Genomic DNA, 18,934 nt, shown 5'->3' with positions numbered 1-18,934 from the left:
CCAGACATCTGATGGTCGGGTTGTCATCTCTCTATTCTACCTCCACTCACGTCAGAGTAAACATGGCGCCTGACAGGGAGACAATGTGAGCTCAGTAGAACACCGGCGCGCTGACTGATGGTCGAGATTTGGCGGGATATAGTACTCACCGTGTGTACCATTTGAAATCGATAGCCAGTTTTGTCGTGATATGCTTATAATGGCGAACCAGCGGATGTTTCCACACTACCGGTCCTGCTGTTTAAACGTTCGATACAAATTTAACTACTGAATTGTGATCCCGGCCGTTAGTCAGAAAGTCTCTGTGTTCGGAGTCTCACACAGCTCCCCTCGTGCTGGCGGACTATCGGCCCCCTTAACTGTCCCCTGACTGTCATTGATTAGCAAACATGTCACAGAGACGTCAGGTTCCCATCAACCGGACACGAATCTCATTTACCATTCTTAGGATTTTTTAATTCTTCTTCTCTCCCAATGTTTACTGATGCTTTGTGACAATTTAGCGCCATCTCTAAGGATTATCTTGCCCGCGCGCCCCGTCTTGCGCTGGCCTGTGATGGGATTACGACTGGTGAACCCAGCCCTTGGACTGTGATCAACCAACATGGAAGTCCTTTCACTTATTAAAAGTTCCCTGGGTTCCGAGGACTCTAACCCGATCCACCGACTGTACCGCGTGGGTCAGCAGGTGGGGGTGTGTGGACAGGAGAACGTGTGGCGGATCCACGAGGCGGAGAGTATCGAGGAGGAAAAGGTTAGTGGCTCCATCAAATCAAACAATTAGTTAACTAGGGTGTCCTCGGTCTATTGTCAAAAAACTAACCAAATAGTCTTAATTGTCGCATGTACAAGTAGTCGTCCTTCCTAGATTTATAGCGAATAAGTTATAGTACCGAAGTACACAATGTAAGTACTAATATCGTAATGATTATTGGATAATACCATTATTCCTGTAATATAAGATTAACTGTTTGAGGCTTGATTAATTTGTTATTGAAAATTGCGCTCTACTGTTTTGTATCTATCTGGCTGCATTCAATCTTTACTCTGGATTCTGAGTATTACCAATAAAGCGCAAAATGGAGATGGATTATTGGTAGTTTAGTGAATGCATTTCTTTTTACAAAAGCAAGGCTAGAATATGAAAAAGAGGATATTTTCTCTCTAATTTACGAGACTCTTTGTATGTATAATATTGTTCCATTAAAGGAAAAAAGTAATGAACAAAATGCTGGCAACCAACTTTCTTCCTTATCACTGTTGTTTATCAGCGGCTGATGACAATATGGAAAAAAGAAATATATCAGGGTATCTATCAGTTGACCTCACTGACAATAAAATCACAAGTGTCAAAACGTCTCCCTAAAAACCAAAGCCGCTATACGTATTACATTAAAACGTTTTTCACTGTCTATCGATCTCGATCACACATTCCGGGTTTTTAATGGTTCCCGTCTCGGCCATTAAATAAACTAAGCATCATCGATGTATGGCCTAGCTACCAACCATATCAGGAAATATGACAAGTGCATCTGTTACCATTGCTCAACTATTACCAAGTCTTGCAGAAATAATGAACTAAACCTTGAGAGCCAAGACTTATGCTGCTGACCCTGTAGACTTTGCCCCATACTCTGTTCCTTTCCAAAACCCCCGTCCCCAATTAGCTGATGAGTTGTGAAATAAACCTTATGGTGCCTTAATCGTCTTAGATTGTCGCATTGAAGAAGTAAGGATGAGAGAAAGCAGTAGTATGTTGGATATTAATTGGATTCCATTAACTAATTAATCTTTTCCACAAATATAGTTCTTGTCAGTAAAGGGTATCCATAGGACAATGTTCTTACTCTAATAAGAATTTATTAAAGATTAGATAACCACAATAAAAACACGTGTATTTTTTGTTGACGGACATAGATATTTTGCTAGTTTCAATGAGTATAACATCAATCGCACCATCAGTTATCGTATGATCTACAGTGAGGAACAGAGCGAGCCACTCCCTGTTATTGAAAAATAATCCCTGCATTAATTTGTTTCTTTATATATACATCAACCTTAAAAACCAATGTAACGAAGACAGATGTAAAAATGAAGATTTTGAAAAAAAAAAAGACAAAGCTCTTCTTAACACAATAATAAATATTTACAAGACACCTGTGAATTACAAAAAAATGGGCGTAAAGTTAGCGACTAAGGTGATGAATTAGAATCGACTTCCTCTGCACGCTGTTTTAACTTAATCATACCCTTACCAAAAGCGCATTATTCCGAGGGTTTTCCTCTGTGACTCCATCACAACGCTTCCATGCGGGCGACCAATACGCTTTCAATTACACATCATCTCTGTGAATATACTTTAAATGGGGTTCGTCGACGGCGCGGATAGCTAGGGGAGAAATAGTCACGCAAACTGTTTGTCTTTAAAGAGCTGTTTGGTTAAGGTTGGAATACTGGACATTATTTTAAAACAGACAGTCCTAATAATTGACGAAACTTCAAATTGCCCGCTCTGGTAACTTATATAATGGCAGCGTACCACGTGATGCTACATTTATACTTATTAAAAAAAAATACGCAGAAATTTTAATTAAACGTTTTTATAAAGAATTTTGATTTCAAGTAATTGTAAAAATTACAATATCGTTTATTCAATGAAAAAAAATGACGTAACACAGCCTCTGTACCATATTTCCAACTGTACAGCAATTTCTTGCAATAACGGAATTGAACACAAAGTAGAATGCCGAAGGCAGATGAAAATGTGTTATTAATTAATTTAAGGCTGGACAGTGTATGAATTTTTAATATGATATTTAGTCACGTACAAGGTACCTGCTATGTTCTCCAACACTGTATTGATTCCACTGGTACTCTGCTGATATATTTTGCCTGGGAGATTTCTGATTTCTTAATTCCTGGCAGAGTATTGACCAGTGTTATATGCATATTATCGTTTCTCACTGAAACTCATACATCATAGCATTGACTTTTTATTTTTTATTTTTTACGATACAAAAACTGTGTCAAAAGATCGAAGAATCTACCACTTATGAAAACATTATAACACTATCAAAGGATTGTTCGTTTAGAGGACTTGTGATTATCATCTTCTACACAATGAATAACCAAGCATTATGTTACAGAATAAAAATTCCTGTGGGGAATTTTCAAAGAGAAAATTGCCCTTCTTGATGACGCATCATCATATACATCCTACAAGTCGGCTTTACAGACTTTACACCACTGATAGGCAAAACAGTCAGTTTTGAGCTATACATAGGTGATATTGGCGGCGGACATCTTTAAATAGCCTCGATGTCACAGCTCGAAATAAATATCGTTTGCCATTCTTGAGATCTTAAAGGGCGATATGAATCAGTCAGGACCACAATGGAAACCCTTCCGCTTCCTGTCCAATAACGGCGTTGGGAATAAAGGCAGAGGTTAACCACCATTAGGCGGAATTAATGGGGATCTTGATCTCGAGGCCAATTCTTAAACTTCATTTGCTGTAACATCTCCTTATAAATCAAGTAGATCACGTTAATACTGTGGCTCATACGTTATATGTAATTAGAAATCAAAATCAGCCCTGTCAAAAGAACTTCTAATACAGTAAGTTATGGTTCCCTTTGATCCGTGTTTACCTGTTATATTGCCTAATACGAGAATTCCACGCTGAGGCGCAAAAAATGAGGATTCCATGTCATGAAGACAAAACCAGCAGACTTGAAGCATTTATAGATTGGTTTGAAATAATGTCGATTATTGTGAAGACACAATCAATGTCAACACTGCAAAAACATTACGTGTGAAGAATCAAAAGAATGCATGTTCCATTAACGTACAGCATGCTACCAGCATTTATTGATGTGGTAGATGAGATTGTTTACTTTGTGGTGAGATATTGTCAGATTAACGTTACCTCTTCTTCCAGGTTGTTTTATCGCCTATGATACTAGGCTGTTTTATCGCCTATGATACTAGGCTGTTTTAGACTACTTACACTAAATGCTATCCTGATATCAAAGAGAAAAATACTATCAGACCCATATGTTTCTTTGAAGCCTGCTACTTTGTGGAATTCGTGCCGCAAAGACTATTGCTATATATCAAGTGTCTTTAAAATCTACATTTAACTAGAGATATACCAGTAGAAAGACATGAAGAGGCGTGGGCGTATATCTAATTACTCTACTTCATTCATCAATCTAAATGTTAATGTTTTAAGATCAGAATATAGACTTTGACAAGACCAAGGAAGAGTTTGAAAAGAAGCATCACATTCCTTGTGTACGCTTATTCAGAGTTGGTCGACAACGCCATTAGCATTTGTTAGAATTCTGCATTTATAAGCCATTTCTGTAATTTCGTTCAGATAAGGGTTTCATGAATAAATAATTTGTAGATTTTCATAACGCTTGTTCTGTGACTGCTGCCCTCGATGGCTGATTTGAAAACAGTGAGTTCTTTTTTCCATGCTTTATGACTAAACATAACGGGATTACCATGAGAAAGGAACAACCGAGGGTTGTTTGGTGTTGTGATGTCTACAGAAAAATCTCTTGTGGGAAATGCGGGCTGTTGCTATATCGATGTCTGATTTATATTTACACCGTTGTAAGTGAAAGGATTTGCGACATGACGCATGATTACATTTAGTTATCCCACGGTGTTCTTGCAAAACCTGAAACAAAAGTCCGAAAATATCCGATTTTTTGACGGATAATTCACAACACATATTTAATTATCAGAAGGCGGTCTGGAAAGAATTTCGTGATCAATTCAATCCATTTGCTTTCAGGAGGCTTTATTCTAGCTTTTAATTTTTGGTTTGAAGAATCCGTCTAAATGAATAGAAAGCATTAGTTTGCTGATTTGTTTCTGACTATAGCAGACATTGTTAATGACTGATTAATGGTAATCAGGCCCCACTGTACTGATGAGGATGTTGACATCGTGTCTGTCGTGCTCAAGCTTTGTAATTATTGGCCCTATCATTTTGTCCAATATTCAAGTCTTTGATGCGTTTTATTGCACCTACTTTCTTAGAAGAAAACGGTAGTATAAGATGAAAACATTGCTCATGCGTTTTGACATAACATTCTAAAACATCAAAGTTATACAGCGTAAGAACTGATGGGAAATGTTGTTTTTGGTTAATGAACTGTTTCATCTGTGTATGCGATGTATTTATAGACCAAAAGTACAACTTAAAAATGTTTCTCATGAAAAAAGAAATTATTTTTATGAGTTAAAACATCATTGTTTGTTCTAGTTTGTTGCAAATTCTCATTAACAGTATTAACTGAAAGATGTGAATTTATTTGAAGAGTTTGAAGACTCAAAATTCTGCTCCCCGTGCCAACGTTGAACAAAAATCGTACACCATAACATTGCTACATATTCCACGAGCCATAAAACGGTTGTTGACTAGGGAACCTGTAAACATATAAACAAATATTACATAAGGATGCTCAGAGAGTGGGACATCCGACTTCTTCTGCGATAAAGCCATCATGTAGCTAATAACGGCTCCCTTATCTGATCCTAATAACCAGATTGACACGTGAGATATGGAATCTGATACCAACAGATCCCTAGATGATGTATAATATGTCGTTACATGCCAGCGAGCAGGGAGTTTGGAGGAATATGATCAATCGGTCCCAATGATTGATACCAAACATGTGGCCCAGAACGGAAGGGGTGGCGGTTAATGTTGTAAAATCTAAACCACACAGGGAATCGGCATCAATGGTCCATTGTATACATACACAATGTAGGATCTGATGTATAGTTATTACGTCATCAACGAATTGTTTTCAGTAAGAGGCGGTGACTTTGTTTGTATAGAGGTCGTTTGACTCAATTAAAACTCGTTATTTTGTCATTCTCTAGAGTTACCAATACACCAGTCAAACAAAGGGTAAGATTTCTAAAGTCAATCATTGCAGACTTCCTCCTGTTGCCACTCGCACAGGAAAACAACTACTATCATAAGTCTTGCATTCTATCATTCCGTACAGCTTATGAGTTGATTTCTCCCTGTGTAACTGAATCAAGTCTTCACTATTGAATATAAGGGACAGGCGCCGCGTGAATTTTCTTAAAGAATCTCTTCCCGAATAACTGCGTTGTACGAATGTTTGATTCTCCTCGAGGACAATTTGATGTTTCATCAACTTCCATTTCAATTATTCTTTAGGTATCAGCTGGGCGATATTGCTGTCAGTACAGACAACATCTTGGCTCAGAACGGAAATATTTCATTACTGCCCGTCAACCGTTAATGTTTTAATTGAAAATGATATGCATTTTAAACCATAACTCTATGAAAAAAGTATTTTAGAAGACAATTCGAGATTGAAGTGTTTTGTGAGAAAATTATTGTTTTGAATCAAAGAAACATTGTAATTGGTAGTTTTAAACTTTTATTGAACAACCCTTTTTTAAAGGGGAGGAGGTGTTTATTTATTCAAGATTCACGGCATGGAATTTCGAGAAATTACACGATTTTGCAATTAGTGCATTCGAAATAAACTCAAAATGTGTTCATTATTTGTATATCATTATACACACATGCGCACTAATCTAAAACTGAATGATATGTTAATTCATCTCATATAAAGATTACATAGTCGTAATATAAACCTGTTAAAACCTTTCTATTTTGAAAGATGCGTGATAAATTTACATTGTAGATATATCCTAAATCATTGTATTTGTGAATATCATATTGTGATAAAACAAGAATAGATTGACCAAAGTGAAATCCAGATTGTTCACCTTATTACAATAAAAATATTACGAGCAACAGCAGCAGGAGAGAAACAAGTTCAAATTTGAAGATTCAAGTTTATATATTCTCTCAAACAATACAAAGATGATGACCTACAAAACATATAAATATTACCAAAAAAATTATAAAAATAAAAAATAAATAAATAAAGGGACTTCAGAGAAGGACGTGAACACAAAAAAGTGGAAAAGGGAAAGAAAGTGTATATAACATGACTATGGACATATATACAAACATTAAACAAAAGATCTATGGAGGACAAAGTACGAGTACTCCGATATAAGGCAAGAAGATTAATACTCAATCTCAATGAAAAAAAAGTTAAAGAATAGGCACACTTTCCCAAGATGTTAAAAGGGTTAAATCACCTAAACTTGAAATAAAATAACATCGTAAAGGAAATCCATTATTTAGGACAAGCCTATGTGTTGTATTTTTAGTGTAGAGCCAAACAGAAGACCTGTGAATAGAGCTCTAAGTTTGCGACATTTACACATTATAATAAAATAGTTATATCAAAACATGAACATAGGTGACTAATAAAGGTTCATTCACACGTTCAATTACAGCTCGAAGATCTGAATATAGCATAATGTGTCAGGTTACTGAGCTGCCTGTCAATATAACGGACCACCAAAAATAAAACCCTTAGTGTTGAAAGTTTTAGGGGTTTTTTTCTTTCATTGATGTCTACAATGGCATGTACTTATTAAGGTCTTCCGTTTCCAACGGAAGACCTTATTGTTATTCTTCGGATTCTTTTTCTTCTTCTTCTTCTTCTTTTTTCCTTAACGCTTTTTGTGCACGCGATTTCTCAGAAATGGCTCGACCGATTTGCATGAAATTTTTAGATCTTACTACATGTACCTATGTTATGAACTTTATCGGAAATTTTTGTTGTTGATGTCGTCATTTGTGTTCTTGAGATATTGGCATTTTAAGGATTTTAAGGGGGTTGGTTTGTCCAAGAGTGTTCTCATAAACTACAAACGATATCAATTTCAAAATTTCAGGAATGATAGACAAAAGATTGTTTGTATGCACAAAAGCATTCATGTTTGCCTAACACAAGAAACGCCGGAGCTCGATAGGGCTCGAAAATGGAGATAAAAAAGCGTTGTAATTTTGCTTGGTTTTCTTAGTTTATCTCTTTTCTCGGAAATATTTTGTTAAGACATGTAGAAGAAAAAATATTTAAAATTACATTATCTTTTGTTTGAAATCAAGAAAAAGGGACTGGCCCCTCAAATTAGAGACCTAGAACCCTTGAAAGTTTTCACTTTATAACTCAAAAGCGGTTAAGATTTCGATATGGCTGTCGTTGCAAAAGTTGTTCATTATGATCTTATCAATGTCGTAACAATAATATTTCGTTCGGGTATTGCATAACACGAGTGTAAAAAGCTAGACGTGTTACCATGTATTTGTGTTTTATTTGGCAAATAAACAGGATATTTGTGCGTATAACTGACATAAAGGGTACCAGACTACATACGGAAAGTGTTTAAACATTTAGTTATTTTCTAGTGAAACACATTAGGGGCAAAAGAACTGCTTCTATGCAATGCCTTTGAGTCGCATTTAAAATCTAACTGGATTCCGAGCTGTGTATGTGAACAATTACGTATCCGATCCCTTGACCGCGGCCGTATGACTGTTTAAAAGAACAAAAATAAAGCAGTGTTCATTTGTTCATTAATAGTTTTGAAGTTTACATATTTTATTTGTTATAATAGATCATATGAAAAAGACAGATGTCAAAGTCGTAATACAACCATACTAGCTACGACGTAAGGGGTCAGTTTAAACACGAGGCGAAATAATTTTGTAAATATCTTGTCTAATCCGGTGGCTCTAAAAACATTGGCCGGATTAGGCAACATCCGTTTTAGAGGACAATGTTGCCAATAAATTATATCGTATTTAATGCAATAGGTCTTGATCGTGAATTCTTGCAAAATTTTCAATTCTTCTGATATATATTAGATTTCATCGATCTTATTTACAGGACCAATTTTCATTTTCGTTTTTTTTTTTTTTTTGGAAAACAATAAATTCATAACGGATCTTTTATTAATAGCTCTTTACTGAGAGATATTTTGTGAAAGGTCATAAAAGCAGATATGTTAATGCTTTTATGTTATAAATTTGAGGTTTTTAGAGGTCAAATGTCCAACATTTTAATCACCCATAGATCAGAAATGAAATATCTTTGTAAATGTAGTATAGAAGAAAAGATGCTCAAAATGATGTACTAAACAATATTAAACCTTCAAAATGTTAAACGTTATTAATTATTCATTAAACGACCCCTATAAAGAGATAAGGAATCGGCCCCTAAAACTTTCTTTCCCATATATTTCAGGAACGGTAATGAATTTCTTAACACTTGTTGAACAAAATTAAAAGACCTTTCATTTGATATTAAGAAAAGAATTTCCAAAGACTTGTTGAACAAAATATGTTTAAAATTTAAAGACCTTTCATTTGATATCAAGAAAAAGGGAGTGACTCCTCAAATTAGGGATCAAGATGATCCTTAAGTCTTTTATCTATATAGTCGTTTACTGAGAGATGTTTTGTAATAGGATATAAAAGCAAAAATTAAGTATGATACGTTTACATATCCTGATTTTCTCATGCGTTACCTAACTAGGGTTTTTAGAGGCCAGAGGTAATAAAAATTTAATCTTTTCTATCTTAATTGGAAGAAATGCAAGTATTTAAAAAAGCAACGTAAGAGAACTTATAAAAAAGCATTACAGGAAAGCATTAGTACTCAACTCCTATTTCCAGATCATGTTTTGTTGTCGAAAACTAGACACGATCTCATTGCGAGTCGCTGACGTCATATCACCTTCTGAGAATCGGACGGAAGACCTCCTCGTTGCTCGCAATGAGATCGTGTCTAGTTCTTATTTATATTTGATAAAATAAAAGGAAAATTTAATGTTAAAAGTATTATTTATTGGAGGTAAAGTGTCAGCATTCTCCTGCTATGGTAGACATTATCTCAAAACTTAATAAATACCCACAGAAAATGTCTACATACGGTCGAGAATTGCCGAGGATATTAGTACCACTGATCTGTGCCCTGTCAGTTGCTGGAACGTTCATTTATGATTACTTCATTCATTAGTAAATGAAGAGAGAATCTCTATGGGGATCACTTTACTTGCTACTATATACTGGAATATATTCACATTACTCTTTGGTCCCACATAAATCTATACTATCAAGATATTATTGACGTTGCCATCAATTGTGTCGTTCAGGAAATACATTCAGCGAAAATCCATTTATTTTATGAGAAAGTGTGTGTAAATGTTAAAAAAATATATGGAATGTTTCAATTCTATTGTCCAAAATCCTTATATGTGACAACAAAAGAAGAGGAGAAAAATGACACCTGTCTTAGCTTTTATCATATTAGATAGTGTGTAATCCCCCTCCCTCAAAACAAAAACAAACAAAAAACAAAACTTAAGTTTCACTATGGTGGCACTGGTAGCAAGCCTCACAAATTGACTTCATCAATATGTTTAACAGCTGTTTTCTAAAAATTAAGTTTATTCCGAAAAAATCCGAACTATTCGATTTATTTTCTTTCATCAACCGGAACCTATTCGGAGTACGACTATCGATTCAATAAATACAGGTGAGGTCGCCCATTTTCTGCGATATGATACTTTCTATTATTGTAATTATGTGTTTTTTCTGTGAATAAAATACAGTCAATGTGTACCAAGGTGGATACAAAACAGTGTACAATAAATAACACTTAAGGTTAACATACTGTACAATAGTAAAACTAAAGGTTAACATACCATACTATTAATAAAACTAGAGGTCAACATACTGTACAATGGATACAACTAAAGTTCATCATACTGCAGATAAGATAAAACTAAAGGTTAACATAATGTACAATAGAAAATACAAAAGGTTAACATACTGTACAATTTAAAAAACTAAAGGTAAACATATTGTACAATTGATAAAACTAAAAATTAATATACTGAACGATTGATAAAACCTAAAGTTAACAGACTGTACAATTGATAAAACTAAAGGTTAACATACTGTACAATTGATATATTAAAGATTAACATACTGTACAATATATAAAACTAGAGGTTATCATACTGTACAATTGATAAAACTACAGGTTATCATACTGTACAATATATAAAACTAGAGGTTATCATACTGTACAATTGATAAAACTACAGGTTATCATACTGTACAATATATAAAACTAAAGGTTGCCATTCTGTACAATATAAAAAACTATAGGTTATCATACTGTAAAATATATAAAACTAAAGTTTATCATACTGTACAATATAAAAAAAACTAGAGGTTATCATACTGTACAATATATAAAACTAGAGGTTATCATACTGTACAATTGATAAAACTACAGGTTATCATACTGTACAATATATAAAACTAAAGGTTGCCATACTGTACAATATAAAAAACTATAGGTTATCATACTGTAAAATATATAAAACTAAAGTTTATCATACTGTACAATATAAAAAAAACTAGAGGTTATCATAATGTACAATATATAAAACAAGAGGTAATCATACTGTACAATATATAAAACAAGAGGTAATCATACTGTACAATATATAAAACTAAAGTTTATCATACTGTACAATATATAAAACTAGAGGTTATCAAAATGTACAATATATAAAACTAAAGGTTAACATAATGTACGATATATAAAACTAGAGGTTATCATAATGTACAATATATAAAACTAGAGGTTTTCATACTGTACAATATATAAAACTAAAGGTTGTCATACTGTACAATATATAAAACTAGAGGTGATCATACTGTACAATAAAACTAGAGGTTATCATAATGTACAATATAGAAAACTAAAGGTTATCATACTGTACAATTGATAAAACTAGAGGTTAACATTCTGTACAACTGATACAACTTATTAAAGGTTGTCGTACTGTACACCATATAAAAGTAGAGGTTATCATATTGTACAATATATAAAACTAGAGGTTATCATACTGTACAATATATAAAACTAGAGGTTATCATACTGTGCAATATATAAACTAGAGGTTATCATACTGTACAATATATAAACTAGAGGTTATCATGCTGTACAATATATAAAACTAAAGTTTATCATACTGTACAATATATAAAACTAGAGGTTATTATAATGAATTATATATAAAACTAAAGGTTAACATAATGTACAATATATAAAACTAGAGGTTATCATAATGTACAATATATAAAACTAGAGGTTGTCATATTGTACAATATATAAAACTTGAGGTTGTCATACTGTACAATAAATAAAACTAAAGGTTATCATACTGTACAATATATAAAACTAGAGGTTATCATAATGTTCAAAATAGAAAACTAAAGGTTATCATACTGTACAATTGATAAAACTACAGGTTAACTTTCTGTACAACTGATACATCTAAAGGTTGTCGTACTGTTCACTATATAAAACTAGAGGTTATCATAATGTACAATATATAAAACTAAAGTTTATCATATTGTACAATATATAAAACTGGAGGTTATCATAATGTACAATATATAAAACTAAAGTTTATCATACTGTACAATTTATAAAACTAGAGGTTATCATACTGTACAATATAGAAAACTAAAAGTTAACATTCGGTACAACTGATACAACTAATTAAAGGTTGTCATACTGTACAATATATAAACCTAGAGATTATCATACTGTACAATTGATAAAACTAGAGGTTGTCATACTTTACAATTTTTAAAACTAAAGGTTAACATACTGTACAACTGATACAACTAATTAAAAGTTCGAAATTAATTCTGATGACTGTATTATATTTACCACTACTGGTATTATACATTATATAAATAGTGCCTGTTTGGGAGGGTAACAGTTGAAATTGACACCCCGAGAAAACCATTGTCAACCGACGCGAAGCGGAGGTTGACAATGGTTTTCGAGGGGTGTCAATTTCAACTGCTATCCTCCCAAACAGGCACTATTTATTTTGTTATACTGAATGTCTTTTGTAAAATTTTTAAGAAAATTTTACTGCTTTTATATAGGAATAACGTGAATTCTACAGCGAACCGTACGCGCATAATTTTCGCGCATGTAACATTTTTTAATGTTACCCGTTGCCAAGTGCGTTGCTAACGCTGAGGGTAATAGTAAATATTATTAACTGCGTCTTAACCAATCAGATTTCAGTATTTAACATGAAAGTATAACAATAAAACATATTAACTCGTTTCTTATAAATTGCAATAATATTCTTTGTGTCATCTTGCATAACCCCACATTTGGTGTTGCGGAAAAAGTTTTAATAAGAATTGGGAATCGGAAGTGTTATTGAAAAGGTATGTTGACATGCATAATCAGCATTGCCTCGGCGTAATGGTATATACATTGTATACTTTAGACGGAACATGATGATATACAGACTTTGAACAAACTTTGAATTCCGTGCAATTAATGATCTTGCAAATGCCACATCAAAATTTGCATCCTAAATAACCAAAGCTGTAAACCTGCTCTGATTCGCGACGACTTTGATTTCACGTTTGACCAATGATAAACTTGCTCGTAGCGACTTTCTTTTGCGACCAAGTCTTTGTTTAAGCTGCATGGTCCGATTTTTTTTACTTTCACAGTATCAAATAAATTTCAATACAAACTGATAATTTTAGAAATTTTTAAACTTTCTTTTAAAGAGTCGGTCTGCTTTCAAAGTTAGAAATATTCAAAGTAAATAAAAATAATTTCTTTATGGGCATACAAAAAACCAAACCAAAATACATCATGTATTATTTTATATTATCTGGTTACTGTATCTGTAAGAAATGACACAACACTAAGGCTCTGTATGGAACGCCTGGGCTGTCTTATCATGGCAAAATAACTTCATTTTATGATTATATATTTCTGTTGTTGATTTATACCATTATTTGGTGTGCTTTTGTTTGCGTGTACCTTCATCAAATATGGTGTGATTTTAGCCCTATTTGAAGATCAAAAGTAGTTATTATTGAAAAGAATTAGATATTGAAGCTCCTTCAAAATTTCACATATGAGGTTTTTAAATCTAGATTTGAAAAAGTACACTTACGTCTCATCTGTTATCGAAACTCTCCAAAGTTAATGAAATATTTCAATAAATTTGGGCGTTGATCAATATTATGGAATCAAAGTAGACAGAATGACCAATTACATGTATTTTGGGGAGTTTTTTGAAAAAAAATTCTAAAATTTATTGAAATGAAATGAATCTTGTATCATTTTCTTTCGGTAGTATGTTGGTTGTAAGACACCCAATGGTTATAATTTTACTATTTTGAGACGTTTCTTCTGAAATAAAAAAAATATAGTGTCTGTTCAGAATGATGTAGGGTTAAAACGCTCGATTTCTGTTATCAAGAGATTATCAATGACATGGTTAACGAGCTGTGTGTTTGTTTGTTTTTGTTGTTTTCATGAAGTCATCAATTTTATTTATTTCTCCAAATCGGGTGGTATTGGTCCACTTGGTCATCTTTTTATTATTTTGGCAGCAATTATCCATGGTTACCTTGCGTTTACATTGATAATTTTGTGAAAAATTTGCTCATCGTTATTGCTCTCTGTTAATGTCCAATCATTGCTAAAACAAACTGCAGTGTCTGTCAAACGGTAACTATTCACTTAATTTCTCTGTTTTCTATTGACAATCTCTATAAAAGTCAACCGGTAGTGCCCAAGAACTATCGACATTTGCGTGAACCATACATTGGTAACTTCATATGTTATAGAGAAATAAGAAACTCGTCTCTGCTCATTAAAACCCATTATTCTGTGTCGACCTTTTTCACAGAAGCAAAACTTGATTTTCCAAACAAGGTTTATCCAAGGTCTGGGTATTATTGACAATAAATGTCGTTCTTTATCATATATACTGGTAAACAGGATATCAATAATGTCTGCCATGTGATATTTATGATTTTCGATTTGTATTTTGACATTTTGTACGTGAAAACAACACTATAATTTTACGTGTAGTATAAAGGGCCTGGAGGGTATCTTTTATCAAAACCATTAAAAGTACGAATTACTCATTATACCATATTGCACAATAACAATCATGATTTAAGAACAAACTGTCTTCTCCATCAATTCTTCTGTTTACCTCAATGTTATTACGTTGAGACTGTTATTCGGTTTTGTCTTTGTTATGTTGACCGATATCTAGGTCTGATTTTTCGCCAAAGAACGCTCTCCGGGACTCACCCCCTTTTTTCCCTGTACATCAGGGGTAGAGTCAGAAGCTGGCACCAGAGGCCCGGATATTGATCAGAAAGATAGCATCTCCGGAAAGTTGTTTCTCTCCAATCTGATCGATGTCCAAATCATGTCATCCCCAAATCACTCCGGATAAAACTTCAGACACCACGAATATATAACAGCTAATTATTCATTCCATAACGATTGCGTTTAGCGCTGGTCTCTGAAGCTAAGGAGACTTTTCATTTCTTTAATACCCCAATCCGTAATGATGGCAAAGAAATAATCGCAGTGACAAGCAAGACGATTCCATGTATCTCTTTTTCGGAAGTCGTTCAATCTCTGGAGAAAATGTCCTTCTCATTAGCTCTAGACGATTTGCCCCGGGAATAAAGACCTAAAGAGATGTTAAATGGAAAAATCGGCGAAGTCGCCAAACACTGCCGGTTCGATATCGCTCAGGCAGTCCCAGCACTGTTGACTTTGGCTAGAGATCATCGCACCAACAAATTTGATTAGGTCCAATCTAAAGGCCACAGCTAAACTATATATGTTTTGTGTTTGGTGTAATTTTCTTTCTTTATGCTATTCCTGGCGCGGTAATGGTTTCAGGAGATTGAAATTGGATAATTTGTGACCACACGATAGAAAAATGATAATGTCACGAGACTTTGATAGACATATAGTAGTACTGGTATGGTGAGCTGAGTGACAACTCCCTAAGGGGGACATGAAACTCACAATGGAGGGATAAACGTGTACTTAATAAAACCTCTCACAAAGAATAAATACTAGTTTAATAGAGAGCATTTGAGGATGGTATTTCACTGGAGTTCTTTTCTCTTTTAGTGCTCTTCAAGAAAAAAATGATCAACAATCATAGCAACATTTATGAATTTAATCCGTTTGCATGCTATGAACAATGTATTATTTTAGAATTTATGTGTGTTTTGGAATCACATACTAGTACATGTCATTGCAAAGGTGTTTCATACATACAGAAGAGATATATGAATCGATTTTGATAACGAAACCCTAACTTAAAGATGATTTAATGCAAATATTTCAGGGCGAGTTAACGATGTCCGTTGCCATATCATCGTTAGACTATATTAATTTCCTTGAAAAAGAGGGCATTGTATAAAGATATATGAATATATTCAATAAAATTTCTGGGTATTTTTATTTGCTACAGTTTATGGCTACAATAACCATATCTCAAATTATATAGTAGATCTGATGGTTAACCATCTAGTATGCATAAAGTGTAGGCTAACAATATGCTCATAAGAATCACCTTAAGGTCTTTGATTTTTCTCTCTCATCTCTACTAATCATTAACAATAATCATTAACATTATTAACATCATTAACATTAACTCATTAACATTATTTTTATATACATATATTTTGGTTATATATATATTAAATGAGAAAAACCCTTAAAATTCAATAAAAATACAGAACTCTTCTGTTAAAGGAGGTTTGAACAGTCGTTATTTAAATAAACATAATATTTTTCTAAGACTCATTTATTTTCAATATCGACCATTCGGACTAAGGTTTTATCCATGTTAGTTTTAATAACAGAGCCTGGAAACGCACATTCATGGTTTACTGTTATGTCATAATAGGTTTAAAAAACAGATGCTGATACATTTCGAGTGTTCATATTGTTTTGCTTCTCTTAGCTTTGTAAATGGTCCTGATAGTTTAAATTATTTTAACGAAACCAAAAAAAAACCCTATAGAAATGGGAAGAGCTTAGCTCCAAGCACACTTGTGAACAATTATCGTGTCAACTTTTACAATGTCATCCATGATCTGTCATCTAGAACAATTTAGTTCCTCTTTCGGTGACACAGTTACCAATAGTCGTTGTATTCTATGACATGACTTTTAAAGTATTAGGTAAATTGTTAAATTTTTGTAAACGCTAGACAAATAAGTGCATCTAGATAAATGGGTTAAAAGCTTTGGATCAGTAGAAATTAAGGACAATTTGGATCTGTAGAAATTAAGGACAATTTGGTACTTTGCTGTTATGGGCGTCTGAGTGAGAGAGATTCTGCTATTTGTCTTTTAATGTTCGTCAATGGCTGATCAATAAACATGAAGTCCCCGAAGTAAGACTGTTATATGATTGGTTATACCAGTTTTTATCTGCTAAAGGACCACACATGATGTTTACTGTCTACAGGAGCATGCTTACTCAGTAATAACTGGAGCTCAGATTATATCACATTCTTCGATTGGTTTAAAGACATGTCAAAACTAGCATCAATGACAAATAAATGATACTGATTAAAAATGCGTTATTATCGAAATATGTGGATCAAAACGAAATATTTACATTTAAAACTGTCTATGTCTGTGATAACATTATGAATCAATGTTGAAGCCTTTAGCCCAATAATTCCATAAAAGACTAGCGACACAAAATGGGCGTGTCTTGTAGCATAACCGAACAAGTGAAAAGCTGTCAATGTGACAGCAAACCGGGTTTTCTTTTATGTGAACTGTATCCATAATCCATGTCAACCCTGAATTGATAAACACTACGTACCGTATCCAGTGAAATGGAGTAACCTGTATGCAATATTTTGCCCAAAAATGACTGGTATTTTTTTGATATATTATCAGAAATCAAAATCCTACCAATACGCACACCTCTGGTGTATGTACAATTGATCTGCAAAAGAACAACTTTCTACCTTGAAAACTGTAGGAGAAGTTATCCGTACAATGATGGTACCCTTTCGGCAGCCGCCCGCCTGCCCATCATTTTCACCATTTTAATAACCGGAAAACCCGGTTAAAAACGGCATTGGCTGCGTCGCTCAGTAATACATAGCATGTTTTACCTGAATAAAAACCCAGTAGTTTTGAAATGTTGTTTTAAAAAGATAATATAAATATAAGTAATAAGGATTCATTCTTTGAATATTGTGAAGTGATGATTTCGGTCGGGCTTTATTGGATTTGACACTTCATTGCCTTTTTGATATTACAATACTTTGTACTTAAAGGATTTTTACTTTTAATTTGACAGTAACTTTTTGCTTAAGAAGAAAACATAAAGTTTTAAGATTGCATCAGGAATTTTAGAAACTTTGGTAAAAGTCATATAACTAGGTAACCTGTCATGGTGTCATTTGAAATCTAAATAATGTCTGAAAAAGGTGATATGCGCTCACTCTTTTTAACTTCAGTAAAACTCATGCATTAGATTTTTAACTTAATTACAAAGCTCTACGAACCATAATTCAAAATTTAATTTCAAGAAACGAGCATGAGCATGAATCAACCTCTAAAATCTTCAATAAAACAATATGCTTGAAGTAAAAATTATAGTAATTGAGAAGCATGCGATGAAACAGAAGACACACAGAGAACTCTCATTTACAATCATTATTTGAAATAGAAGTACGCTGGAGACGACCTTGATTCCTTTGTATAGATTTTTAAGGTTCTAGTAATTGTTTTGTATTTTATTTCAGGGTGCTTCTGTTTTCATTTTTAACAAAAAAGTCGCCAACAAACTTCACAAACCTCGGCGACGAGAGCAGGTGTCCGAGATCTTACGTCATGACGTCACACTTCTCAACAAAATGTCAAACGCCTCCGTCCTTACTGTGTCCAGCAGTCTACAGGAAGACAGGTGTGTATATCATAATAGGCAACTCCTTGAGAAACACTATAAATAGAAAAACAGGTGAGTATATTAAATGACAGGTGTGTATATCATAACACGCAACTCCTTGAGAAACACTTTAAATAGAAAAACAGGTGAGTACCGTATATTAAATGACAGGTGACAGGTGTGTATATCCTTTA

At 33.6% G+C, this 18,934-nt stretch overlaps 1 protein-coding gene across 4 annotated transcripts in view; it reads left to right on the top strand.

The window, feature by feature from the left end:
- Window positions 1-18,934, top strand: part of LOC128167087 (SCY1-like protein 2) — a 40,400-nt gene continuing 21,466 nt past the window's right edge. For 2 of the 4 annotated variants that reach the window (XM_052832610.1, XM_052832609.1), the window contains exons 1-2: window positions 5-754; window positions 18,598-18,758. In XM_052832610.1, coding sequence (XP_052688570.1) covers window positions 605-754; window positions 18,598-18,758 — 311 coding nt within the window. In that variant the 5' untranslated portion in view covers window positions 5-604. Of the gene's footprint in view, window positions 755-18,597; window positions 18,759-18,934 lie in introns of all 4 variants that reach the window. The other 2 variants (XM_052832612.1, XM_052832611.1) reach the window with 2 other exon arrangements.

The sequence above is a fragment of the Crassostrea angulata genome, chromosome 10 (assembly GCF_025612915.1).
Source record: "Crassostrea angulata isolate pt1a10 chromosome 10, ASM2561291v2, whole genome shotgun sequence".
NCBI classification, from domain to species: domain Eukaryota; kingdom Metazoa; phylum Mollusca; class Bivalvia; order Ostreida; family Ostreidae; genus Magallana; species Magallana angulata.
Note: the sequence above shows the minus strand (reverse complement) of the source record. Positions and strands in the feature narration are given on the sequence as shown.